Source organism: Salvelinus alpinus, chromosome 10 (assembly GCF_045679555.1).
Source record: "Salvelinus alpinus chromosome 10, SLU_Salpinus.1, whole genome shotgun sequence".
Taxonomy (NCBI): domain Eukaryota; kingdom Metazoa; phylum Chordata; class Actinopteri; order Salmoniformes; family Salmonidae; genus Salvelinus; species Salvelinus alpinus.
In genome coordinates, this window is record NC_092095.1 from 15073477 (window position 1) to 15101260 (window position 27784).

Here is a 27784-nt window from a genome sequence, read left to right on the forward strand (position 1 = left end):
CCTGTCCGTCCTGTCCCACTATCCCGACTGTCCCACTATCCCTCCTGTCCCACTGTCCCCTCCTGTCCCACTGTCCCTACTGTCCCTACTGTCCCCACTGTCCCACATTTCCCACTGTCTCTCCTGTCCCACTGTCCCTCCTGTCCCACTGTATCACTATCCCACTGTCCCTCCTGTCCGTCCTGTCCCACTATCCCGACTGTCCCACTGTCCCTCATGTCCCACTGTCCTTCCTGTCCCACTGTCCCTCCTGTCCCACTGTATCAATGTCCCTCCTGTCCAACCTGTCCCACTATCCCGACTGTCCCACTGTCCCCTCTGTTCTTCCTGTCCCACTGTCCCCTCTGTCCCTCCTGTCACACTGTCCCCACTGTCCTTCCTGTCCCTCCTGTCCCACTGTATCATTGTATCACTGTCCCACTGTCCCGACTGTCCCACTGTATTACTGTCCCTCCTGTCCCACATGTCCTTCCTGTCCCTCCTGTCCCACTGTCCTTCCTGTCCCTCCTTTCCCAGTGTCCCTCCTGTCCCACTGTCTCTCCTGTCCCACTGTCCCTCCTGTCCCACTGTCCCACTGTCCCTCCTGTCCCACTGTCCCTCCTATCCTCCTGTCCCCACTGTCCCTACTGTCCCCACTGTCCCTCCTATCCTCCTGTCCCACTGTCCCTCCTGTCCCACTGTCCCACTGTCCCTCCTGTCCCACTGTTACTCCTGTCCCACTGTCCCACTGTTTCATCCTGTCCCACTGTCCCTCCTGTCCCACTGTCCCTTATGTCCCACTGTATCACTATCCCACTGTCCCCAATGTCCCTCCTGTCCCACTGTCCTTCCTGTCCCACTGTATCACTATCCCACTGTCCCTCCTGTCCGTCCTGTCCCACTATCCCTCCTGTCCCACTGTTCCCTCCTGTCCCACTGTCCCTCCTGTCCCACTGTCCCCTCCTGTCCCACTGTCCCTCCTGTCCCACTGTCCTTCCTGTCCCACTGTATCACTATCCCACTGTCCCTCCTGTCCCTCCTGTCCCACTGTCCCTCCTGTCCCACTGTACCTCCTGTCCCACTGTATCACTATCCCACTGTCCCTCCTGTCCGTCCTGTCCCACTATCCCTCACTGTCCCACTGTCCCCTCCTGTCCCACTGTCCCTACTGTCCCTACTGTCCCCACTGTCCCACATGTCCCACTGTCCCTCCTGTCCCACTGTCCCTCCTGTCCCACTGTATCACTATCCCACTGTCCCTCCTGTCCGTCCTGTCCCACTATCCCGACTGTCCCACTATCCCTCCTGTCCCACTGTCCCCTCCTGTCCCACTGTCCCTACTGTCCCTACTGTCCCCACTGTCCCACATGTCCCACTGTCCCTCCTGTCCCTCCTGTCCCACTGTATCACTATCCCACTGTCCCTCCTGTCCGTCCTGTCCCACTATCCCGACTGTCCCACTGTCCCTCATGTCCCACTGTCCTTCCTGTCCCACTGTCCCTCCTGTCCCACTGTATCAATGTCCCTCCTGTCCAACCTGTCCCACTATCCCGACTGTCCCACTGTCCCCTCTGTTCTTCCTGTCCCACTGTCCCCTCTGTCCCTCCTGTCACACTGTCCCCTCTGTTCTTCCTGTCCCTCCTGTCCCACTGTCCTTCCTGTCCCTCCTGTCCCACTGTATCATTGTATCACTGTCCCACTGTCCCGACTGTCCCACTGTATTACTGTCCCTGCTGTCCCTCCTGTCCCACATGTCCTTCCTGTCCCTCCTGTCCCACTGTCCTTCCTGTCCTTCCTGTCCCTCCTTTCCCAGTGTCCCTCCTGTCCCACTGTCTCTCCTGTCCCACTGTCCCTCCTGTCCCACTGTCCCTCCTGTCCCACTGTCCCTCCTATCCTCCTGTCCCCACTGTCCCTACTGTCCCCACTGTCCCTCCTATCCTCCTGTCCCACTGTCCCTCCTGTCCCACTGTCCTTCCTGTCCCACTGTCCCACTGTTTCATCCTGTCCCACTGTCCCACTGTCCCTCCTGTCCCACTGTCCCTCCTGTCCCACTGTCCCTCCTGTCCCACTTGTACCACTGTCCAACCTTCCCACTGTCCCTCCTGTCCCACTGTCCCACTGTCCCTCCTGTCCCACTGTCCCTCCTATCCTCCTGTCCCCACTGTCCCCACTGTCCCCACTGTCCCACATGTCCCACTGTCCCTCTTGTCCCACTGTCCAACCTTCCCACTGTCCCTCCTGTCTCTCCTGTCCCTCTTGACCCACTGTCCAACTGTCCCTCCTGTCACACTGTACCTCTTGTCCCACTTTCAAACTGTCCCTCCTGTCCCTCCTGTCCCAATGTTGCTCCTGTCCCTCCTGTTCCACTGTCCCACTATACCTACTGTCCCACTGTCCCTACTGTCCCACTGTCGCACTCTCCTTCCTGTCCCTCCTGTCCTCATGTCCCTCCTGCCCCTACTGTCCCCCTGTCCCCACTGTACCCCCTGTCCCTGATGTCCCACTGTCCCTCCTGTCCCTACTGTCCCTACTGTCCCCACTGTCCCACATGTCCCACTGTCCCTCCTGTCCCACTGTCCCTCCTGTCCCTCCTGTCCCTCCTGTCACTCCTGTCCCTACTGTCCCTACTGTCCCCACTGTCCCTCTTGTCCCACTGTCCCTCCTGTCCCACTGCCCCTCCTGTCTCTCCTGTCCCTCCTGTCCCACTGTCCAACTGTCCAACTGTCCAACTGTCCCTCCTGTACCTCTGTCCCTCCTGTCCCACTGACCCTCCTGTCCCTCCTGTCCCACTGTCCCTCCTGTCCCACTGTCCCTCCTGTCCCACTGTCCTCATGTCGCTCCTGACCATCCTGTCCCTCCTGACCATCCTGTCCCACTGTCCTCATGTCCCTCCTGACCATCCTGTCCCTCCTGACCATCCTGACCCTCCTGACTCTCCTGTCCCACTGTCCCTCCAAGGAGATTTCAGATGAGACAGCTAGTTTGAGGATCTATGCGACTCGGTACCTTGTGAACACAGCAGGAGGTTTCAGGCTGTTACAGCTGCAGACGTGGACCATTTGGAGTCAAACATCTCCTGTCTCTGTTCTGGTCTTTGATAGGATTACTAATGAATGACTCTGGCTCTTATGTCATCTGATGACCTGATGAAGTATTCCTTATATGTCATTCTACCACAGCATTGTGTTTGTCTTTATAACGGTATCCTCACTGGTTCAGCTGCTTTGTTTCACCATCAGAAAGAGAACCAGTGAACTGAGTGATTAATAGCAGACAAGGTTGGGGTCTATTCAAATTTCATTTGGAATTCCAATTCAATTATTGAATTCCTTCTTGAACTGGAGAATTTACATTGTTGAAATTTGAATTGAATTCAATCTTCAAGTTATGGAATTGGAATTGAATTGTAAAAGCATTTAATCCTTGGAATTTAATTGAATTGGATTTCAATGTTTCCCAGTTAATGGAATTAATGCACTTAGTATCAAAAATGACGGCAAAATATGTTTTAAATCATTTCAACTATTTCATATTATTTCCAGTATACACTGATTGTACAAAAAACATTTTTTAAACAGCTCTTTCTATGACATAGACTGAACAGGTGAATCCAGGTGAAAGCTATGATCCCTTATTGATGTCAATTGTTAAATCCACTTCAATCAGTGTAGATGAAGGAGAGGAGACAGGTTCACCAATATTGAATAAACTGCCTTAATTTTGCTGGACCCAAGGAAAAGTAGCTGCTGCCTTGGCAGCATCTAATGGGGATCCATAACAAATACAAATACCAACAAAAATAAGGATTTTTAAGCCTTGAGACAATTGAGACATGGATTGTGTATGTATACCATTCAGAGGGTGAATGTGCAAGAGAACATTTAAGTGCCTTTGAATGGGGTATGGTAGTAGGTGCCAAGCACACTGGTTTCTGTCAAGAACTGCAACGCTGCTGGGTTTTTCACGCTCAACAGTTTCCTGTGTGTATCAAGAATGGTCAACCATCCAAAGGACATCCAGCCAACTTGAGACAACTGTGGGAAGCAATGGAGTCAACATGGACCAGCATCCCTGTGAAATGCTTGCGACACCTTATAGAGTCCATAACCTGATGAATTGAGGCTATTCTGAGAGCTCAGGGCGAGGATCTCCTTCCAGCGATACATCAGGGACTGTAACATACTCTGTTTTACGGAATCATGGCTCCCTTCGGATATACTGTCACCGTCCATACAGCCAGCTGGGTTCTCAGTACATCGCGCAGACAGGATTAAAGAACTATCCGGAAGAAGAAAGTATGTTTCATGATTAACTACTCATGGTGTGATTGTGACAACTCAAAGGAACTCAAGTTGTTTTGTTCACCCAACATAGAATACCTCACAATCAAATGCTGACTATATTACCTCCCAAGAGAATTCTCTTTTATTATAGACACATCCGTGTATATTCCCCCTCAAGCTTATACCACGATGGCCCTCAAGGAACTACACTGGACTTTGTGCAAACTGCAAACCACACAACCTGAAGCTGCATTTATTGTATACCATGCATATCCCATACATACGACTAATAAAACTCTCCTTTCTCTACTCTCCTCTGGCTCCCCCAGGATAAAGAGCTTTAGTTGATCTTAGTATTGTCTTCTCAGTGAAGATAGTCCATTCAGTTTCTCTCTCTCTATAGCCTGTCACAACCAGATAACACTTCACCAATTAACTTACCACTCGTTGCTAATAATAATGCTTCTGAAACTGTGTATTCCTTCATGTTGTGAATGATTGGGGTGTGTTGAGGGTTTTTAACCTGTTTGAATGACACAGCAGGAATTTCACCATCCCAGATTAAAATGTATTATTATCCATACAGAATGTTAAGTACAGAGAGGAGTTGGCAGCAACGATGGTTGTTGTGAATTGCAATGATAACCATGTGTGAAAATCTACATTATATTGTAGTCCTGTCCTGCTGAGAGTTTAGGTATATTATCTGGGTTCTAGTCCTGTCCTGCTGAGACATAAGGTATATTATCTGGGTTCTAGCCCTGTCCTGCTGATTTTTAAGGTATATTATCTGGGTTCTAGTCCTGTCCTGCTGAGAGTTAGGGTATATTATCTGGGTTCTAGGCCTGTCCTGAGATATAAGGTATATTATCTGGGTTCTAGTCCTGCTGAGAGTTAAGGTATATTATCTGGGTTCTAGCCCACCAGTGAGACTGACAGCTGTCTTAATTGCTCCGTCTTCAATGAACCTATTGACTTCCATTTTCCTGTGTAGGTCACCATCCACTCACATGGACAATTGACATTTCAATAGAGAAAATGATTCAATCTGAAAGAGCAGCTCTTCACCAGTGTCATGTTAATCACTCAGGGTCATCAGTCGAAGATGTCCGCCTCCTAGATGTGTGTCAATGTTGACATTTTGTGAAATGATAACGTGTCACCAATTGAGCATGAAAGACTCCCAAAGAGGGCGTAGGCTAATGTGTAGGGAAGACTTATTGTTCCCTTCGTCCTTTTATCCAGCTTTTACTCTCATTCTGACTCTTTTCTGTTAATGTCAGATTCTTCCCTTAATTTCCTCTCGTCCACGTCAATCTTCTTCCAAATACCAGATGAGTCAGAGTGTATTGACTTCAGCTGAGAGAGACTGGCCAGGCTGAGAGAGACAGGCTTGAGGATTTAGAACAATGTTTGTCCTTGAATGCAGTACCATACTTCCTCACTGATTGTTTGAGAAATTATGGTACTGCTCTTTAAGGTTTGATTGTTAGAGGATGTTACGCACGCCTCTGTGAAGAGGGAACGCAACACCCTACTACAACTACACTCTCCGTGAAGTGAAAGCGGTATGGGACTGTAGGTGTGAGTAAGGATGACAAAGGCAGAGAATGGTACCGTTTACAGGGAATTTATTCCGGTAAAAGGGGCTGGACGGAACCAAAGCAAAGAAAGTAAATGTCAAAGCCCCCTCCTACCTTACCTGCCTACCCACGACTTACCTAACTAGCACCACCTGGTGCGCTAACCAAAATACAGGGGATGGTCCACCCAGGTCTTACCTAGTGTGCCTAGACAGTGAATATACTACGGGTATATGTATGCCCGCGGGCCTCCCTAGATGCCTTCCCCCCCTGGGAACAAACAAAACAGAATTTTACAAACAATTTCACAATGATCAAAACACTGCGTCCTATTGACAGACATAACCAATCAGTTCTCTCACTAAACCAATACAGGACACACTAATCATTTCCCTCTGAGAACAACCAACACAGTATATCACCATCAGCCTCCGCTCTCAGCCTTCAGCCATCAGCAATGATCTCTCTCTCTCTCTGCATTCTTTACTCCTGAACAGAACACTGGGTTTTATACAGCTTCAGAAGGAGTCTAATGGGATACAGCTGTAACTTGACGAGGGGGTGGGGTCAGCTTCAATTAACCGTGGAGTTGGCCAATCAGCTGCTTGGGGGATTTCAGGAAGCCATCCTGAAACACACACATAACAAACCACAACACAGAAACTAGGGAACGTAACAGAGGATGATACTGGTGAATGGGGCTGTATTTCCATCAAAGACAGGAGATGAGGAGGGGAAAAAGGAGATTGATGTTTTTTGAATCAATGAGGATTTTCTTTAAATAACAAAATGACGGAGTGGGGCAGTCCCACTTCTTTTATAATTGTTTAGCTTTATTTAAGAGATAGTTAAGTGTTGGAAGATGGGGGAGATATGGGGAAGCTGACTCATAGGGCAGAGGGTTGGATTGAATAACCCATGGCGACTCTGGCATACATGTGTGCCCAGGTTAGTGGCTGTAACCAATGAGGATTGTTACTTTCCTGATACACACACACACACACACACACACCACATACACATTCAGAATTCTAACCCAAGCAATATCTCTTTTGTTCCCCTCTCCTCACAGGTAAATATGCCATGCGTGACCTTGTCCACCGGTTACCGGGAAGCAGCAATAGCAGTACTGGGGGCAGCGGTGGGACTAGCTGCGGTTCCGGGGGTCCACTAGCGCCCAGTAAGACCATGTCAGACGATACGGTAACGGCTATTTGCTGCGCTCTGCATGAGGTCATCACTAAGAACATGGAGAATGCCAAAGCACTGAGAGACGCCGGCGGGATAGAGAAACTCATCGGCATCGCTCGTAGCAAAGGAGACAAGTAAGGAAACTACACACACACAGGCATTGCAGGATGATCCTAGGATGACTGTGGTTAGGGCCTAACTCCTCAAGCTTTCCCCCCAGTGACTAGAAACAGGAAGTTAGTTACATGGTGAAAACAGTCTTTCATGACTGTGAGTCTATGAGCTCAGTGAAGCGTACTGACAGAACACAGCACTGACGCTACCAGAATAGAACCCCTGTCGCTATGGGAGACCGAGCAGGGTTTTCTAAACAGCCTTGGCAACCAGAAGGTCACGGTTTCTATGACACCAAACCGTTGTCAGGAAAATCATTGCGTAGGGTTTGTGAGTTGATGTATCACTATGGAGTTCACTGCAGTCCGTTCTGGGTAGCGTGTTAGTGTAACGTAACGTTTAGTGTAATGTTTAGTGTCACGTAACGTTACCCAATAGTCCCTCATTAATCTTCTGTGGTTAGGAACTGTGTCCATCCCCAGCAGGACATGATTGGCATGGAATAAAACTACAATTCTAGTTAGATGTTCAGTTTAGCCATGCTTTGACCCATACAGGCAATGATTACTTCAGGCATCACACTTCTATTCATGACTAATATATTCAGTATAACAATATGCATCCTGTGTTTTACAAAACATACACAAACATCCCACAACATCACTCCTGCACGGGCCCACCTGCTCACACCCCCATCTCCAGCGACCGTATCACACTCTGCCACATAGCCTCAAACCGCACCAATTTGTTCATCTCTGTCGCCCATGCACTTTCAACGTTTAGATAATAAAGCATTTGACCTTTCCTGTTCAAGAACCATATGCTTTTTTTTCCCATCATGAAGCCTGTCAATGTAATAAGTTGGATTCTGTTGGTCTTTACTTGTATACAATACAATCAAAGTTAAACTCGTCTGTTCCGTCTATCATTGAAGAACCTGATAAAATGCAGTGGGCATTCCATGAAATGGGAGTCATAGTATGAATACATACAGCACCAGTCGAAAGTTTGGACACACCTACTCATTCAAGGGTTTCTCTTTATTTTTACTATTTTCTACATTGTAGAATAATAGTGAAGACATCAAAACTGTGAAATAAAATATGGAATCATGTAGTAACCAAACAAGTGTTAAACAAATCAAAATATATTTTATATTTGAGATTCTTCAAGGTAGCCACCCTTTGCCTTGATGACAGCTTTGCACACTCTTTGCATTCTCTCAACCAGCTTCCTGAGGAATGCTTTTCCAACAGTCTTGAAGGAGTTCCCACATATGCTGAGCACTTGTTGGCTGCTTTTCCTTCACCGTGCGGTCCAACTCATCCCAAACCATCTCAATTTGGTTGAGGTCGGGTGATTGTCTCTCTCCTTGCCCACCCTTCTCCACCTAAGCCAAGCTTGTCCCAACCCTCCCTACCTCTCAGACACACTTACTTACATCAAATCAAATCAAGTTTATTTTATATAGCCCTTCGTACATCAGCTGATATCTCAAAGTGCTGTACAGAAACCCAGCCTAAAACCCCAAACAGCAAGCAATGCAGGTGTAGAAGCACGGTGGCTAGGAAAAACTCCCTAGAAAGGCCAAAACCTAGGAAGAAACCTAGAGAGGAACCAGGCTATCCATCCATCGACTTACTCATCCATTCTCATTCCCTGCCTAACATATGCTCTATGCATCCACACGCCCATTCTCTCTCACCCTCCTACACATATTCATATTCACCATCCCTCACTCTTCCCTCACACTCCCATTCATATATATATACACACACACACACACACACACACACACACACACACACACACACACACACACACACACACACACACACACACACACACCTACATTCCCACACACACACCTACATTCCCACACACACACACACACACACACCTACATTCCCACACACACACCTACATTCCCACACACACACCTACATTCCCACACACACACACACACCTACATTCCCACACACACACCTACATTCCCACACACACACCTACATACCTACATTCCCACACACACACACACACACACACCTACATTCCCACACACACACACACACACCTACATTCCCACACACACACACACACCTACATTTCCACACACACACACACACACCTACATTCACACACACACACCTACATTCCCACACACACACACCTACATTCCCACACACACACCTACATTCCCACACACACACCTACATACCTACATTCCCACACACACACACACACACACACCTACATTCCCACACACACACACACACACCTACATTCCCACACACACACACACACCTACATTCCCACACACACACACACACACCTACATTCACACACACACACCTACATTCCCACACACACACACCTACATTCCCACACACACACCTACATTCCCACACACACACCTACATTCCCACACACACACACACACCCATAGAACAGTTATTGGCATACATGCAATATTTCCCCCTTTGAATTGTATTGTCAGTGTCCATGTAGTCTATTGGCTACTTCTATCCTTACTTGAACAACAGTTATTTGGGGAAAGTAGAGTATAGACTGAATTTGGGGGTGGAGGAAAGGATGTTGTCTCAATTTACGGTAAGCTGGTCTCAGGTATCACTATATATAGCCTAGTGCGCTCATCGTTATTTCCAACATGGACCTCTTCTCATAGCAGGGGGCTCCCCTCCTTCAACCTGGAAGGTTTCTGGGAAGGTTTCTTGTAGCTTGGCGCTTGGCGCTTGTGAATTCCATCCTTTGTCTTCTCTTCCATACCCACACCACTGCCGGGAGGCCGAGTTGAGATTCATACCTCTTTAATTCAGTGACTGTCTGATTGGAATATATTGCTTGCGTTTATTTTCTCGGCCTAGCAGACAGATCCTGGACGAATGGAATGGACTGGCCTTGGATTGTGATCTCCTTTCCCCCCTGTGCCTTCAGAATGTTGACTTTGGTCTGATAGTTCCACATCTTGAAGATTCCCATGTAAAGGTATTTAGCGTTCTTCTGTTTCACGCCAATCCTATGGCCTCGTTCCAGATCCTCTGGTGATTTACCCACTTCAAGTTCCTCTGATATCAGTTGGACCACGTCGCTGGAAAGGTCCCCTTTGTCCTCGTCTTCCGGTATGGGACAATATTCTCATGTTTCATCTTATTCTGTTTTCTTGCTGGTCCAATTCATCTTCTAAAGTTTGCAACTTTGTTTCCAGAAGGCACATTTTGTCGTCTAGTTCTTTGTATTTACATGTCGATAAAACAATAGATTGTACTTTCTTTTTGAGCTAATTTACTTTTTTAACAACAGATTGTAGCAGTTTGTTTGTTTTGGTGAGCACTGAGAGCGTTTAAGCTATGATTTCCTGGATATCATTTAGCTGTTCATTACTCTCGTTTGCATCTCCAAGTTGTTCCTTGTCTTTTCTGCTGAGGGAAGCCATGGCTTGTAGGGTTCTTGTTGCAATGTGGTTTTACCAAATGATTGTTTCGCTGTTGTATATAACTGCCCGCTCACTCTCTCACAGTTGCTTGGGGATTTATTGATCTATCGATTTTAGAGGCTTCATTTCAACTTTGTTGTCTGGCTTCTACATATACAGTAACTACAGTTTTGTCGGTACAAAATGGAGCTACTCAATCCCCATGCGTCCTATCGGTGCGCACGTGTACCTCACCAAGTTGAGGTTTCTGTAGCCTTGTGTTTAGTTTCTTCCCATTCACAAGAGCTGTATTTATACATTTCGAATGAAACACAAATGTACAATAACCACCGTCTTCAAGTCTCTCCATTGTTCTTACAAAATGAAAAACACACTGTTTTTCTTGTCATTTTCTCTAAAGTGGCTACCGGCAGCCATTAGCATGCTGGAGTCGTTGGATTTAAAGTAACTGTTCAATAACTGCTAAGGAAGATTGCGCTTCTTCTAAAGAGCAATCACCTCTTAAAACCATAATGGAACCAGACAGAGGGACTCCTGATGTTGAACATATTTTAAACCATAATGGAACCAGACAGAGGGACTCCTGATGTTGAACACATTTTAAACCATAATGGAACCAGACAGAGGGACTCCTGATGTTGAACATATTTTAAACCATAATGGAATCAGACAGAGGGACTCCTGATGTTGAACATATTTTAAACCATAATGGAATCAGACAGAGGGACTCCTGATGTTGAACACATTTTAAACCATAATGGAACCAGACAGAGGGACTCCTGATGTTGAACACATTTTAAACCATAATGGAACCAGACAGATGGACTCCTGATGTTGAACATATTTTAAACCATAATGGAACCAGACAGAGGGACTCCTGATTTTGAACACATTTTAAACCATAATGGAACCAGACAGATGGACTCTTGATGTTGAACACATTTTAAACCATAATGGAACCAGACAGAGGGACTCCTGATGTTGAACACATTTTAAACCATAATGGAATCAGACAGAGGGACTCCTGATGTTGAACACATTTTAAACCATAATGGAACCAGACAGAGGGACTCCTGATGTTGAACACATTTTAAACCATAATGGAATCAGACAGATGGACTCCTGATGTTGAACACATTTTAAACCATAATGGAATCAGACAGAGGGACTCCTGATGTTGAACACATTTTAAACCATAATGGAATCAGACAGATGGACTCCTGATGTTGAACACATTTTAAACCATAATGGAACCAGACAGAGGGACTCCTGATGTTGAACACATTTTAAACCATAATGGAACCAGACAGAGGGACTCCTGATGTTGAACACATTTTAAACCATAATGGAATCAGACAGAGGGACTCCTGATGTTGAACACATTTTAAACCATAATGGAACCAGACAGAGGGACTCCTGATGTTGAACATATTTTAAACCATAATGGAACCAGACAGATGGACTCCTGATGTTGAACACATTTTAAACCATAATGGAACCAGACAGAGGGACTCCTGATGTTGAACACATTTTAAACCATAATGGAACCAGACAGAGGGACTCCTGATGTTGAACACATTTTAAACCATAATGGAACCAGACAGAGGGACTCCTGATGTTGAACACATTTTAAACCATAATGGAACCAGACAGATGGACTCCTGATGTTGAACATATTTTAAACCATAATGGAATCAGACAGAGGGACTCCTGATGTTGAACACATTTTAAACCATAATGGAATCAGACAGATGGACTCCTGATGTTGAACACATTTTAAACCATAATGGAACCAGACAGATGGACTCCTGATGTTGAACACATTTTAAACCATAATGGAACCAGACAGAGGGACTCCTGATGTTGAACACATTTTAAACCATAATGGAATCAGACAGAGGGACTCCTGATGTTGAACACATTTTAAACCATAATGGAATCAGACAGAGGGACTCCTGATGTTGAACACATTTTAAACCATAATGGAACCAGACAGATGGACTCCTGATGTTGAACATATTTTAAACCATAATGGAATCAGACAGATGGACTCCTGATGTTGAACATATTTTAAACCATAATGGAACCAGACAGAGGGACTCCTGATGTTGAACACATTTTAAACCATAATGGAACCAGACAGATGGACTCCTGATGTTGAACACATGTTAAACCATAATGGAACCAGACAGAGGGACTCCTGATGTTGAACACATTTTAAACCATAATGGAACCAGACAGAGGGACTCCTGATGTTGAACACATTTTAAACCATAATGGAATCAGACAGAGGGACTCCTGATGTTGAACACATTTTAAACCATAATGGAACCAGACAGATGGACTCCTGATGTTGAACACATTTTAAACCATAATGGAACCAGACAGAGGGACTCCTGATGTTGAACACATTTTAAACCATAATGGAACCAGACAGAGGGACTCCTGATGTTGAACACATTTTAAACCATAATGGAACCAGACAGAGGGACTCCTGATGTTGAACACATTTTAAACCATAATGGAACCAGACAGAGGGACTCCTGATGTTGAACACATTTTAAACCATAATGGAACCAGACAGAGGGACTCCTGATGTTGAACACATTTTAAACCATAATGGACCAGACAGAGGGACTCCTGATGTTGAACACATTTTAAACCATAATGGAACCAGACAGAGGGACTCCTGATGTTGAACATATTTTCAGTCTCTGCAGTGTTCACCTTAAAGTTAGTGTTCATCCTAAATGGCACCCTATGTCATATTTTGTCCAGGGCCCATAGGCCTATATGGGGAATAGGGGAGATTGAGAACTAATAAAGTAAATGAAGACTTCATGTGGACAATATTAGCTTGTCTGAGTGTCCCTCTGTTTCTCAGTTAAAGCATAATGCCTGAAATGAGATATAGGCTCAGAAACACACACACTATATACTGTTCTCACACAATTCAAATTAAAATGTATTTCTCTCTTTCTCTCACTCTCTGTCTCTGTCTCTGTCTCTCGCTCTCTGTCTGTCTCTCTCTCTCTCTCTCTCTCTCTCTCTCTCTCTCTCTCTCTCTCTCTCTCTCTCTCTGTCTCTCTCTCTCTCTCTCTCTCAGACACTCAGCCAAGGTGGTGAAGGCAGCCTCTCAGGTGCTCAGCAGTATGTGGCAGTACAGAGACCTACGCAGCCTCTACAAGAAGGTAAGACATACACAGCTTATAATGCTTCGTAACAGCATCATAGGAGTGACATAATGCATCATAACAGCATTATTAGAGTGACATAATGCTTAGTAACAGCATCGTAAAGAGTGACATAATGCTTCATAACAGCATCTTAAAGAGTGACATAATGCTTCATAACGGCATTATTAGAGTGACATAATGCTTCGTAACGGCATCTTATAGAGTGACATAATGCTTCATAACGGCATTATTAGAGTGACATAATGCTTCGTAACGGCATCTTATAGAGTGACATAATGCTTCATAACGGCATTATTAGAGTGACATAATGCTTCGTAACAGCATCTTAAAGAGTGACATAATGCTTCATAACGGCATTATTAGAGTGACATAATGCTTCATAACAGCATTATTAGAGTGACATAATGCTTCGTAACAGCATCTTAAAGAGTGACATAATGCTTCATAACGGCATTATTAGAGTGACATAATGCTTCATAATAGTGTAAAAGACACCTGACTAGAACTGTTGTCCCTTGACCTCACAAAATAAGCTTTCTGCTTCTGGACATATTCACAGATCGTGTACCTTGTGTAGACATGCTTAGCTTGGTGTTACAGGTTTTATTGCTTTCTATCACTTTCTAGTTTTGGAGCGTTTTGTCAAGGCAGTTGGTTTTGTTTGTGCTCCCACATTCTCTGGGTTATCAAATCTCACGACTCATTTGAGATATGCTGTATATAATAGAAAAACAGTGAGTCAGCCTGTGTATACATGCAAGCGTGTTTGTGTGCATGCATACGTTGCGTGTGTGCAAGTATGTGCGTTTGTGTGTGCATGCGAATGCATGCAAGTGTGTGTGTTGTGTACATGGCTCCCTGGGGTCGACCATTACTACGTTCACACAGAAGAGTAATGGGGTTTAGACGAGAGGAACAACAGCACAGTACAGTGAAAGATTTAGTGTGAAAGTTTCATCAATAAGACATTGTTGAGCCCAGAGCCCAGAGCTCAGGGTCTGTTGTGTACTGCAGGTCTATTCAAGTCCTCTTCCTCTCTCTCGCTTTATTTCATTCATTCCAATCACTATTTCTCTCTCTCGTTCTTTCGTTCTTTCTTTCTCTCTCTCTCTCTTTCTCTCTTTCTCTTTCTCTTTCTCTTTCTCTTTCTCTGGGAAAGGAACACCCCGACCCAACTTGTTTAGGTTCTATAGATGTCCTGATGTTTTCACTAAACACAGTATAGTGTAAACACACTAAACACAGTACAGTGTCAACACAGTATAGTCTAAACACAGTACAGTGTAAACACAGTAAACACAGTATAGTCTAAACACAGTACAGTGTAAACACAGTAAACACAGTATAGTGTAAACACACTAAACACAGTACAGTGTCAACACAGTATAGTGTAAACACACTAACACAGTACAGTGTAAACTTACTAAACACCGTATAGTGTAAACACAGGGTAATGTAAATGCAATAAACACTGTATAGTGTAAACATAGTTAAAATAGTATAGTGTAAACATAGTTAAAATAGTATAGTGTAAACACAGTGTAGTGTAAAAACACTAAACACAGTATAGTGTAAACACAGTGTAGTGTAAAAACACTAAACACAGTATAGTGTAAACACACTAAACACAGTGCAGTGTCAACACAGTATAGTGTAAACACACTAACACAGTACAGTGTAAACTTACTAAACACTGTATAGTGTAAACACAGGGTAATGTAAATGCAATAAACACTGTATAGTGTAAACACACTAAACACTGTATAGTCTAAACACAGTAAAGTGTAAACACATTATAAAGATTATAAACACAATACAGTTCAAACACTAAACACTGTATAGTCTAAACACAGTAAAGTGTAAACACATTATACACATTATAAACACAATACAGTTCAAACTCACTAAACACTGTATAGTGTTAACAACGTATAGTATAAACACAGTATGGTGTAAACACACTGAACACAGTATGGTGTAAACACAGTATGGTGTAAACACACTAAACACAGTATGGTGTAAACACACTAAACACAGTATGGTGTAAACACACTAAACACAGTATGGTGTAAACACACTAAACACAGTATGGTGTAAACACACTAAACACAGTATGGTGTAAACACACTAAACACAGTATGGTGTAAACACACTAAACACAGTATGGTGTAAACACACTAAACACAGTATGGTGTAAACACACTAAACACAGTATGGTGTAAACACACTAAACACAGTATGGTGTAAACACACTAAACACAGTATGGTGTAAACACACTAAACACAGTATGGTGTAAACACACTAAACACAGTATGGTGTAAACACAGTCTAGTGTAAACACACTGAACACAGTATGGTGTAAACACACTAAACACTGTATGGTGTAAACACAGGATAGTGTAAACACAGGATAGTGTAAACACACTAAACACGGTATGGTGTAAACACAGTATAATGTAAACACAGGATAGTGTAAACACACTAAACACGGTATGGTGTAAGCACAGCATAGTGTAAACACAGTCTAGTGTAAACATGGTTTCACCTGTGGTAGTATACATACCCCGTTATGGGTGGAGTTTCCTCCTTATTACTAAACATTGCATCATTATTTCTAGTCAGGAAGCTGAATGATATGGGCCTTAACCGGTTCCTCTCCTTATCAGTACTGCCACATGTGACCGGTTTCCCTGCACTCAGCCCCTCCTGAGCTTCATTATGGCACCCCTCATGTCTCTTTTATAACTAATGATTAATAATAGCTCAGAAATCCAAACCTATCAGTCCCCCCTTTTTGAACATCTGATATCATACTATTCAACATTACAGTGCCTATTTTGTTGCATTACAACCTGTGATTTAAATGGATTTTTATTTGGATTTCATGTAATGGACATAAACAAAATAGTCCAAATTGGTCAAGTGAAATTAATTATTTTTTTTGAAAAGTGGTGCATGCATATGTATTCACCCCCTTAACTATGAAGCCCCTAAATAAGATCTGGTGCAACCAATTACCTTCAAAAGTCACATAATTGGTTAGATAAAGTCCACCTGTGTGCAATCTAAGTGTCACGTGATCCCAGTATATATACACCTGTTCTGAAAGGCACCAGAGTCTGCAACACCACTAAGCAAGCAGCACCATGAAGACCAAGGAGCTCTCCAAACAGGTCAGGGACAGAGTTGTGGAGAAGTACAGATCAGGGTTGGGTTATAAAAAATTATCAGAAACTTTGAACATCCCACGGAGCACCATTAAATCCGTTATTTAAAAATGTATAGAATATGGCACCACAACAAACCTGCCAAGAGGCAACAAGAGACCGAAGATAACCCTGAAGGAGCTGCAAATCCCACAGAGGAGATTGGAGTATCTGTCCATAGGACCACTTTAAGCCGCACATTCCACAGAGCTGGGCTTTACGGAAGAGTGGCAAGAAAAAAGCAATTTCTTAAAGAAAAAAATAAGCAAACACGTTTGGTGTTCGTCAAAAGGCATGTGGGAGACTCCCCTAACATATGGAAGGTACTCTGGTCAAATGAGACTAAAATTTAGCTTTTTGGCCAGCAAGAAAAATGCAATGTCTGGCACAAACCCAACACCTCTCACCACCCCGAGAACACAATCCCCACAGTGAAGCATGGTGGTGGCAGCATGTTTTTCATCGGCAGGGACTGGGAAACTGGTCAGCATTGAAGGAATGATGGATGGTGCTAAATACAGGGTTATTCTTGAAGGAAACCTGTTTCAGTCTTCCAGAGATTTGAGAATGGGACGGAGGTTCACCTTCCAGCAGGACAATGACCCTAAGCATACGGCTAAAGCAACACTTGAGTGGTTTAAGGGAAAACATTTAAATGTCTTGGAAAGGCCTAGTCAAAGCCCAGATCTCAATCCAATTGAGAATCTGTGGTATGACTTAAAGATTGCTGTACACCAGCGGGACCCATCCAACTTGAAGGAGCAGGAGCAGTTTTGTCTTGAAGAATGGGCAAAAATCCCAGTGGCTAGATGTGCCAAGCTTATAGAGACATGCCAAAAGAGACTTGAGAGACAGCTGTAATTGCTGCAAAAGGTGGCTCTACAAAGTATTGACTTTGGGGGGGTGAATAGTTATGCATGCTCAAGTTTTCTGTTTTTTTTTGTCTTATTTCTTGTTTGTTTCACAAAAAAAATATTTTGCATCTTCAAAGTGGTAGGCATGTTGTGTAGATCAAATGATACAAACCCTCCAAAAATCTATTTTAATTCCAGGTTGTAAGGCAACAAAAAAGGGAAAATGCCAAGGGGGTGAATCCTTTCACAATCCACTGTACACTTGGAAATGACTTATAAATGGACAAACAATGATAATAGAACATGAACAAAAAATAAACATTATTAACATTCACAGTGAGGTTTACGAACTCCTAGACTTATGGCCTCTGTGATCACATCAAGCACGCTGCCATTTCCAGTCATCATAGAACACTGATAATAACATGTCCACTGGAGCTGTTGACTTCTTCCATTTCAACTTTCTTTCTCTTCTGGTTCCTTAGAGAGTGATAGCACAAGACTTGAAAAGCAAAAAGAAACACAAGACATAACAGCATTATTAAGATATGCACACTTATATATGCATGACAATTCCCACTCTCTCTTCGCCTGACTCTATGCCTTCAGGATACTTTTCTGTTGGATTCCACAGAAATGAAAGCCCAAAAAAGACTCCTCATGCTTTCGCCCAGTCTTCCCCTTTCCGGCCACAGGTTCCAAGCTATGTCATTGTCACTTTGTTCCCCATCTCCTCTTGATGCTTCTACAACTGGGGTCAGAACCGTCAACCCGGTACGTTCTATGCCCCTGTGGTACAGGTCTCCATGCCGTCTCCTTCATTTTCATCCTTGGGTGTTATCGCAAGATACAGACTATGAACCTTGTATGCAATTAATTGTACCTCATCATCCAGCAATCTATATGTATTGATGCGATTTACCATTAAAATTCTGATGACACGGTAAAACAAAAAAATCAACAACAGAAAATGTAATGATTGACTCAAGGTATCATCCAGTGAGTTCTGTAATAACCTCCCTGTCGGAGGACACTTAAAGATAATGTTTCTAGAGAGAAAAACCCTCCCTAGGCCCAATGAATTCGAGCAGTGCACCCTCCCCTCAGTGTGAGAGAAACTCTAACTAAAACATTTTATAAATGATCCAACCCTTTTTTTCCTGAATAACATTGTCTATACGACAAATGTCAAAGAAGATAAAAACCTACTGTTACCGTTGAAACCATTTTCCAACTTAGTTCATACTCCCTTATTTTACTGGCAACCTCTCAGAAGAGTTTACCAGATCAGGGAGTTAGCACCCTAAACCATGGGGGAATCCCAACAATCCAGCAGACCCAATCTGGTGACATTTGTATCAAAACAAATACAAAAAATGGAATAAGCAAAACACAGATCACAATCCATTTCATGAAATCAGCTATACACAATCCATTTGGAGTAACTGTCAACCCACATTAACATATATTTCTCCTTCTATATGCAGACTGAACAAAATACAGGTGTGTATTTATGCAAGATCAGGGCCCCAGGGAATTTGTCATTTCCCCTTTTGAACCCATGATTAACATCGTGACTGAAAATCAAACACTCCATGTTAATTCAAAAATAAACTAATTTGAAACTAATTTGAATAACCCATGAATTTACAATTACAACTCTTGATAACTCCATAAGGAAATAATGGTATCCCATAAAGGAATGGTAAAATAGAACAGAGACTGGTGTTTCTTATTCATTTTATAATTTAATCCCACCTGTTTCGATCATTTCTAGTGAGATTGATCAGGCCTCGCCAGAAAGTCAAGATTTAGGGCCTTCGACACCATTAAATATTTCCTCTCCCTTTTCTTTCCCTGACTTCAGAAACCATTTAAAAACATTTTAAACCTTTCCATCATTCTACATACCCAATTTATAAACAAATTGAGAAGCCCCACTAAATAACAGGCCGTACTTATCTGGGAACTCCGTTTATCCAGAGACTTGTATACTTAAAACTGCCGAACATCACTAACTGGTCTCCCCAAGACCACAGTCTCTGGGAACATTCCAACGAGAGATAATCAAACCCCCTCCTCTTCTGGAAAATAAAGTGTACATTTCGCTAGCATTCACTATGCTACATCTTAATCAGCAATCCAAAAGTATTAATTATAAACCAAACATGATAATGGTAAATCCACTGTTCTTACTCCAATCAATAAACGTTTGTTTTAATCCACCCCAACGTTTGTGTACCTTTTATTTAGTACTACCCTTAAACACGGCGACTCGCCACCAAGTCCAATGGTTCACAGGTCTTTTTTCCTCATGATTCTCCATAACCACCGCACCAAAATGTTCATGAATAAAAAAAAATGTAAAGTACATTTTAGGTTTGGTAACCCTTATGCTAATTCCTCGTGACCCCTCCACCTTTTCGTCCATTCTAGAAATCTATTTCATAATAAAACAACATAAAATGTCTCATGAGTTTAAAACCCTCCCAAGGTTCTCTGAGTTACCAGGAGTGTTCTGCCAGATAATTTTAATTTGTTACATCTTTAGAATCCATCCCCTTGGCATTTCGCCTAGATTCTTCAACCTAATATACTTTTTTCCGGTGGCAAATTTAGCCAATAACTCATCATTAGAAATCAGTGATATTTGATCCCTGGCATCTATTAAAAAGTTGGGTAAGATATGTTCTCAGACGTCTTCTTTCACATAGAAACTGTAATCTCTATGAACTACTATCGATCGAACCGAAGCCATGCACTGCTATGTAAAATGTTCCTGTCCCGCTGCCCTCAAGAGGGTTTGCTGCTGTTCTTTTGAAAAAGACACAAATGCTTGCATGGCAGCATTTCCTCCGAATGCAGCAGGCTCCATTCCTACTTTACACTCCCTTTTCCGATGCCCAACGGCCCCACACCTAAAACAGGACTCTGTCTCCCTACGCTTTGATGATTTTCCACTACGTTTCTTTGTCTTACCTTGGCCATTGAAACTATAGTTAGTGACTTTCGCTGTGGCCATATTAACCCCTCGCACGTCTGCGAAGTGAACTCTCAAAGCAGCTTGCTCTATTTCATCCACTACCCCCGCAAATGCCATTTTGATCACAGGTTTCAAACCTGCCATCAAAGCCGACATACAAATGATATCAATGTACTCCCGTACCCAGTCTTTTTGCAGCTGAGTACATGTACTAATTCCGGGTTCATCGGTTTATATTTTTTGTTGAGAGAATGCTGACATCAAAACGCTGGTATATTGAGCTTTTGATTCTGGTTTTATGTCTTTGTGCCAAGTCATAATTGCCTCCCTGAATTCTTTATTTGATTTGAAGGAAATGTTGCCCAATTTGATCTAATTTGCTAAAACGTTCCGATATTCAAGCCGTATTGTTAGAATGCTTGTGCACTTCTTTCAGCGCCTCCATGGTTTTATTAAAATCCTCTAGCTCCGTTCTACAGGGAGAATCTGAGAATGTTAACTTCTCTAGGGTAGGGGGCAGCATTCGGAATTTTGGATGAAAAGCATGCTCAAATTAAACTGCCTGCTTCTCGGGCCCAGAAGATATGATATGCATATAACTGGTAGATTTGGATAGAAAACACTCTAAAGTTTCCAAAACTGTTAAAATAGTGTCTGTGAGTATAACAGAACTGATTTGGCAGGCGAAAACCTGAGAGAAATCCATTCGGGAAGTTTTTTTGTTTCGTTGGTTTTGTAGTTTTCTATTCAATGCCATTACAGTATCCATTGACTTAGGACTCAAATTCCTAAGTCAAATTCCACTAGATGTCAACAGTCTTTAGAAATTGTTTCAGGCTTGTATTCTGAAAAATGAGGAAGTAAGAGCAGTCTGAATGAGTGGACCCTAAAGTGTCACAGAGCTTTTTCATGCGCGCGACCAAGAGAGTGCCTTTCTTGTTTACCTTTTATATTGACAACGTTATTGTCTGGTGGAAATATTATCGAGTATTTAGGCTAAAAACAACCTGAGGATTGAATATAAACATCGTTAGACATGTTTCTATGAACTTTACGGATACAATTAGGATTTTTTTTGTCTGCCTGTTTTGACTGCGTTTGAGCCTGTGGATTACTGAAGAAAACACGCAAACAAAACTGAGGTTTTTGGATATAAGAGACTTTATCGAACAAAAGGAACATTTATTGAGTAAATGAATGTCTGCTGAGTGCAACCATATGAAAATCATCAAAGGTAAGGGATTAATTTTATCTCTATTTCTGACTTGTGTAACTCTTCTACTTGGCTGGTTACTGTTTGTAATGATTTGTCTGCTGGGCTATGTTCTCAAATAATCGTAAGGTATGCTTTCGCCGTAAAGCATTTTTTAAATCTGACACCGTGGTTGGATTCACAAGAAGTTCATCTTTAAACCTATGTAAAATATGTTTTGTTTTCTCAATTTTTATAATTAGTATTTCTGTATTTGAATTTGGCGCCCAGCAGTTTCACTGGCTGTTGAAGAGGTGGGACGCTAACGTCTCACGTACCCAAGAGAGGTTAACCATTTTCAAAGGTATCGCTACCCACTTCCCTGGAGAATAGTTATGGTATTTGTGCCTATTAATTGGTCACGGCACTTAATACCTTGTGTTAGAACCAATACTGTAGCGTCTGCCTATTACTGGAGAATACGGATGACTTAAGGTCTGATTCCACTGCTGAGCCTCAAATATCACTGTTGTTGATAACACACATTACCAACACGATTCACATTTGTCTTCCTATTTCCACATAATCTGTCATGGTTCCCCCTCCCCAGAGATCATAAACCGACCTTTCTCTTATTGCTACCGTTACTACAGACGTATCTTGTTCAAACATTCATACACACACACACACACACACACACACACACACACACACACACACACACACACCCTGCGTATCTGTGACTGGGCTTCCACCCTCCTTATGGGTCTGGCCAATACACCACTACACTAGGGTTTTCCCTCCACCCTGTTCAGGACTTCCCCTCTCTCTATGAGATTTACCCTCTACAGGAACTATCCTGCTCGGGACTTTATCTATGAGATTTACCCTCTACAGGAACTATCCTGCTCGGGACTTTATCTATGAGATTTACCCTCTACAGGAACTATCCTGCTCGGACTTTATCTATGAGATTTACCCTCTACAGGAACTATCCTGCTCGGGACTTTATCTATGAGATTTACTCTCTACAGGAACTATCCTGCTCAGGACTTACTCTATACTTTATGGTACTAGCAATAACCAACCTACTCAGGATTTACCCCCTAGGACTTACCCTCTCCAGGTACCAACCTGTTCGGGTTTGACTTCCGGGACTTACCATATACCACAAAGCTACGACCGGTCATTACTCAATGGGCCTACTGAATAAACTCAGGCTTTCTACGTCCGTATCCTATAATTGTTCAGCCTACGACTCTCATCTCCCCAAGATGTCAAAACGAGTGGAAACAGGTTAACCTCTTTCAGCTAGGGGGCACTATTTTTATGTTTGGAAAAATAACATTCCCAAGGTAAACAGACTATTTCTCAGGCCCAGGTGCTAGAATATGCATGTAATTGACAGATTAGGATAGAAAACAATCTAAAGTTTCCAAAACTGTAACAATATTGTCTGTGAGTATAACAGAACTGATTTTGAGTGCGAAAACCTGAGGAAATCCAACCCGAAAGTGCCTTTTATTTGGAAAAATCCCTGTTCCATTGCTTGCCCATCCTCCATTTAAATGGGTATCAACCAGATTCCTTTTCCAATGGCTTCTTCAGGCTGTGACCAGGCTTTAGACATAGTTTCAAGCTTTTATTTTGAAAAATGAGCGAGATTTATCAAAACGCGTCAGGTGTCCTTTGATTAGTTCATGCGCCCGAGAGTTGTAGCTCGACATTTTATTTCTCTGTAGTATTGAATAGTTTACCGTCCGGTTGAAATATTATCGATTATGTATGTTAAAAACAACCTGAGGATTGATTATAAAAAACGTTTGACATGTTTCTACGAACATTACGGATACTTTTTGGAATTTTCGTCTGCCCTTCAGGACCGGAACGAGCCTGTGGTTTTCTGAACATAGCGCGCAAACCAAATGGCGGTTTTTGGTTATAAAACTAATCTTTATCGAAAAAAGAAAATATATATTGTGTAACTGGGAGTCTCGTGAGTGCAAACATGCGAAGATCATCAAAGGTAAGCAATGAATTTTATTGCTTTTCTGACTTTCGTGACCAAGCTAATTTGCGGCTAGCTGTTCTTACTGTTTTGTCTAGTGATTGATAAACTCACAAACGCTTGGATTGCATTCACTGTAAAGCATATTTTCAAAATCTGACACGATAGGTGGATTAACAACAAGCTAAGCTGTGTTTTGGTATATTTCACTTGTGATTTCATGATTATAAATATGTTTAGTATTTTTTTTGAATTTGGCGCTCTGCAATTCAGCGGTTGTTTACGAAAATGATCCCGCTAAAGGGATCCGTGCGTCAAGAAGTTAATGAACTGTGCCTGCCCTGTTTGTTGTGCCGGCTCCTGTTCCACTGATCTGGACTCTCTGGTTTGTCTTTAAATCGTGGTGAATCCTGCCGACAACGCCAACTGTTAGGTTCTAATTTTCAGAGTAAAAATTCTGAACGGTCACTATGAAAGCTTAAACCAAGTTTATTCTTCCAGAGGGTCAATATAGCTGCATTAGACAAAGACATGGTTGCACCCATGGTAGTATACATTCCCCACTTTGGGTGGAGTCACCTCCTTAACACCCTACACATTGCATCGTTATTTCTAGGCAGGGAGCTGAGTGATATTGGACCTTAAACGGTTCCTCCCCTTTTCCACACTGCCACATGTGACCGTTTTCCCTGCCCTCAGCCCCTCCCAAGCTTCATTTTGGCACCCCTCATGTCTCGTTTATAACTAATGATTAATAATAGTTTAAGCTCAGAAAACCAAAGTATAAGTATACTACTGTTAGTTGTGAGGTGTATTTTAATCATGGTATTTTAATTATCTTCTTTGGGGGGGGGGGCAAATGGTCACCAATCTTTGGTGTGTGTGCGCTAGTGTATGCTTGTGCACATGTATGGGTGAGTCCACGAGCATCTGTGTGTGTGTGACACATAGAGAGAACACTGTCGTGTGTGTGTGTGTGTGTTATAATATTAGTAGTATTAGTAGTGTGTGTGGTGCAGTATTAGTGTTATTAGTAGTTTGTGTGTTTTATTAGTAGTGTGTGTGTGTGTGTGTGTGTGTGTTGCGTAATTTTAGTTGTGTGTTTGTGTTGTATAATATTAGTAGTGTGTGCGAGTGTGTCTGTGTTGTGTAATATTAGTAGTGTGTGTGTATGCGAGTGTGTGTGTGTGTGTGTGTGTGTTGCGTAATTTTAGTTTTGTGTGTGTGTGTGTGTGTTTTGTGTTGTATAATAGTAATAGTGTGTGTGTGTTTGTGTGTGTATGTTGTGCAATATTAGTAGTATGTGTGTGTGTGTGTGTTTGGTGTAATATTAGCAGTGTGTGGTGTAGTGTGTGTGTGTGTGTGTGTGTGTGTGCGTGTGTATCTGTGTAATAATTGTAGTGTGGGGTGTAGTATTAGTAGTGTTGTGTGTGTGTGTGTGTGTGTGTGTGTGTGTGTGTGTGTGTGTGTGAGCTGTCCCTTATCCACACTGTAACTCGGCCACTCAGGAACATTCACTGTCTTCTTGGTAAGCAACTCCAGTTTATATTTGGCCTTGTGTTTTAGGTTATTGTCCCTGTTGAAAGGGGAATTTGTCTCCCAATGTCTGCTGGAAAGCAAACTCAACCAGGTTTTCCTCTAGGATTTTTCCTGTGCTTAGCTCTATTCCGTTTCTTTTTATCCTAAAAAACTCCATAGCCCTTGCTTATGACAAGCATACCCATAACATGATGCAGCCACCACCATGCTTGAAAATATGAAGAATGATACTCAGTGATGTGTTGTGTTGGATTTGCCATAAAGGTAACACTTTGTATTCAGGACATAAAGTTAATTTATTTGCCACATTTCTTTTCTGTTTTACTTTAGTGCCTTGTTGCAAACAGGATGCATGTGTTGAAATTATTCTGTACAGGCTTCCTTCTTTTCACTCTGCCATTTAGGTTAGTATTGTGGAGTAACTACACTGTTGTTGATCCATCCTCAGTTTTCTCCTATCACAGCCATTAAGCTCTGTAACTGTTTTAAAGTCATCATTGGACTCATGGTGAAATCACTGAGTGGTTTCCTTCCTCTGGGGCAGCTGAGTTAGGAAGGACGTCTGTATCTTTGTAGTGACTGGGTGTATTGATACACCATCCAAAGTGTAATTAATAACTTGCACCATGCTCAAAGGGATATTCAATGTCTGCCAAAAGGTGTCCTACCAATATGTGCCCATCTACCAATAGAGGCCCTTCTACCAATAGGGGCCCTTCTAGCATTGGAAAACTCCCTGGTCTTTCTGATTTTATTTGTGTTTGAAATTCACTGCTCGACTGAGGGACCTTACAGATAATTGTATGTGTAGGGTACAGAGATGAGGTAGTCATTCAAAAATCATGTTAAACTCTATAATTGCACAGAGAGTGAGTCCATGTAACTTATTATGTGACTTGTTCAGCAAATCTTTACTCCCGAACGTATTTATGCCATAGCAAAAGGGTTGGATACTCAAGACATTCCAGCTTTTCATTTTTAATTTAATTTGTAAAATATTCTATAAACATAATTCCACTTTGACATCATGGGTTTTGAATACTTTTTGAAAGCACTGTATAACTGTGTCTATCTCCCTCTATTTCACTTTCTCTACCCAATGCTTTCTCTATATGTCTGTTTTCTCTACTCTTTGCTCTCTGTCTGTCTCGCTCTCTCTGTCTGTCTGTCTCTCTCTCTGCTTTCTCTCTCGGTCTCTCTCGCTCTCTCGTTCTCTGTCTCTGTCTCTCTCTCTGCTTTCTCTCTCGGTCTCTCTCGGGCTCTCTCGTTCTCTGTCTATGTCTCTCTCTGCTCACTCTGCCTCTGTCTCACTGTCTCACTGTTTCTCTGACACTCTGTCTCTTGCTCTGCTCTCTCCTCTCCTCTGTGTCTCTTTGTCTCTCTCTTTCTGTCTCTTTGTCTTTCTCTCATTCTCGGTGCATTCAAGGGTTGTTAAATCTGAAACAGCAAGACAGTCAGCTGTCTCTTTTATCTATCCTTTTGCTGACATCAACAAGTGCCCACGGCAGAGTCAGAGACACTAACTGATTGGGCTGCTAAGGAGCACAGAAACACACTCAGTTCAAACCAATAGTGTGATATCTACAGTCTACCTGAGGCTAGGCAACAGCATATACAGCAAACATAGAATATTATCCCATTGAGCTATCTCTGACAGCTGACGTTAGTCAGGTCATTATGCGTAACACATGAAGGTCACAGGCATACTGTGTACATGCGTCATGTGTGTGTTGTATTTATAGGGTGTGAGGCTTATGCGTGTATAGACATGTGCTGAACTACATGTGTAGCTCTGCATGGTTCCCAGTCTAACCATAGTCTAGAACCAGAGAACATCAGCTGGGAAGGATGGTGTCATGGAAGTATGGTGTGATGAAGGATGGTGTGATGAAGGATGGTGTGATGAAGGATGGTGTGATGAAGGATGGTGTGATGAAGGATGGTGTGATGAAGGATGGTGTGGTGAAGGATGGTGTGATGAAGGATGGTGTGATGAAGGATGGTGTGATGAAGGATGGTGTGATGAAGGATGGTGTGATGAAGGATGGTGTGATGAAGGATGGTGTGATGGTGTGATGAAGGATGGTGTTATGAAGGATGGTGTGATGGTGTGATGAAGGATGGTGTGATGGTGTGATGAAGGATGGTGTGATGAAGGATGGTATGATGGGAGGATGATGTGATGGAAAGATGGTGTCAT

At 42.8% G+C, this 27784-nt stretch overlaps 1 protein-coding gene across 1 annotated transcript in view; it reads left to right on the forward strand.

Moving 5' to 3' along the window:
- The window catches only part of LOC139531541 (catenin delta-2-like), a 571014-nt gene that overhangs the window by 509631 nt on the left and 33599 nt on the right, over positions 1-27784 (forward strand). Inside the window, exons 20-21 of the mRNA XM_071328059.1 lie at positions 6918-7170; positions 13711-13795. Of these exons, the coding sequence (XP_071184160.1) occupies positions 6918-7170; positions 13711-13795 (338 nt within the window). The remainder of the gene's footprint in view (positions 1-6917; positions 7171-13710; positions 13796-27784) is intronic.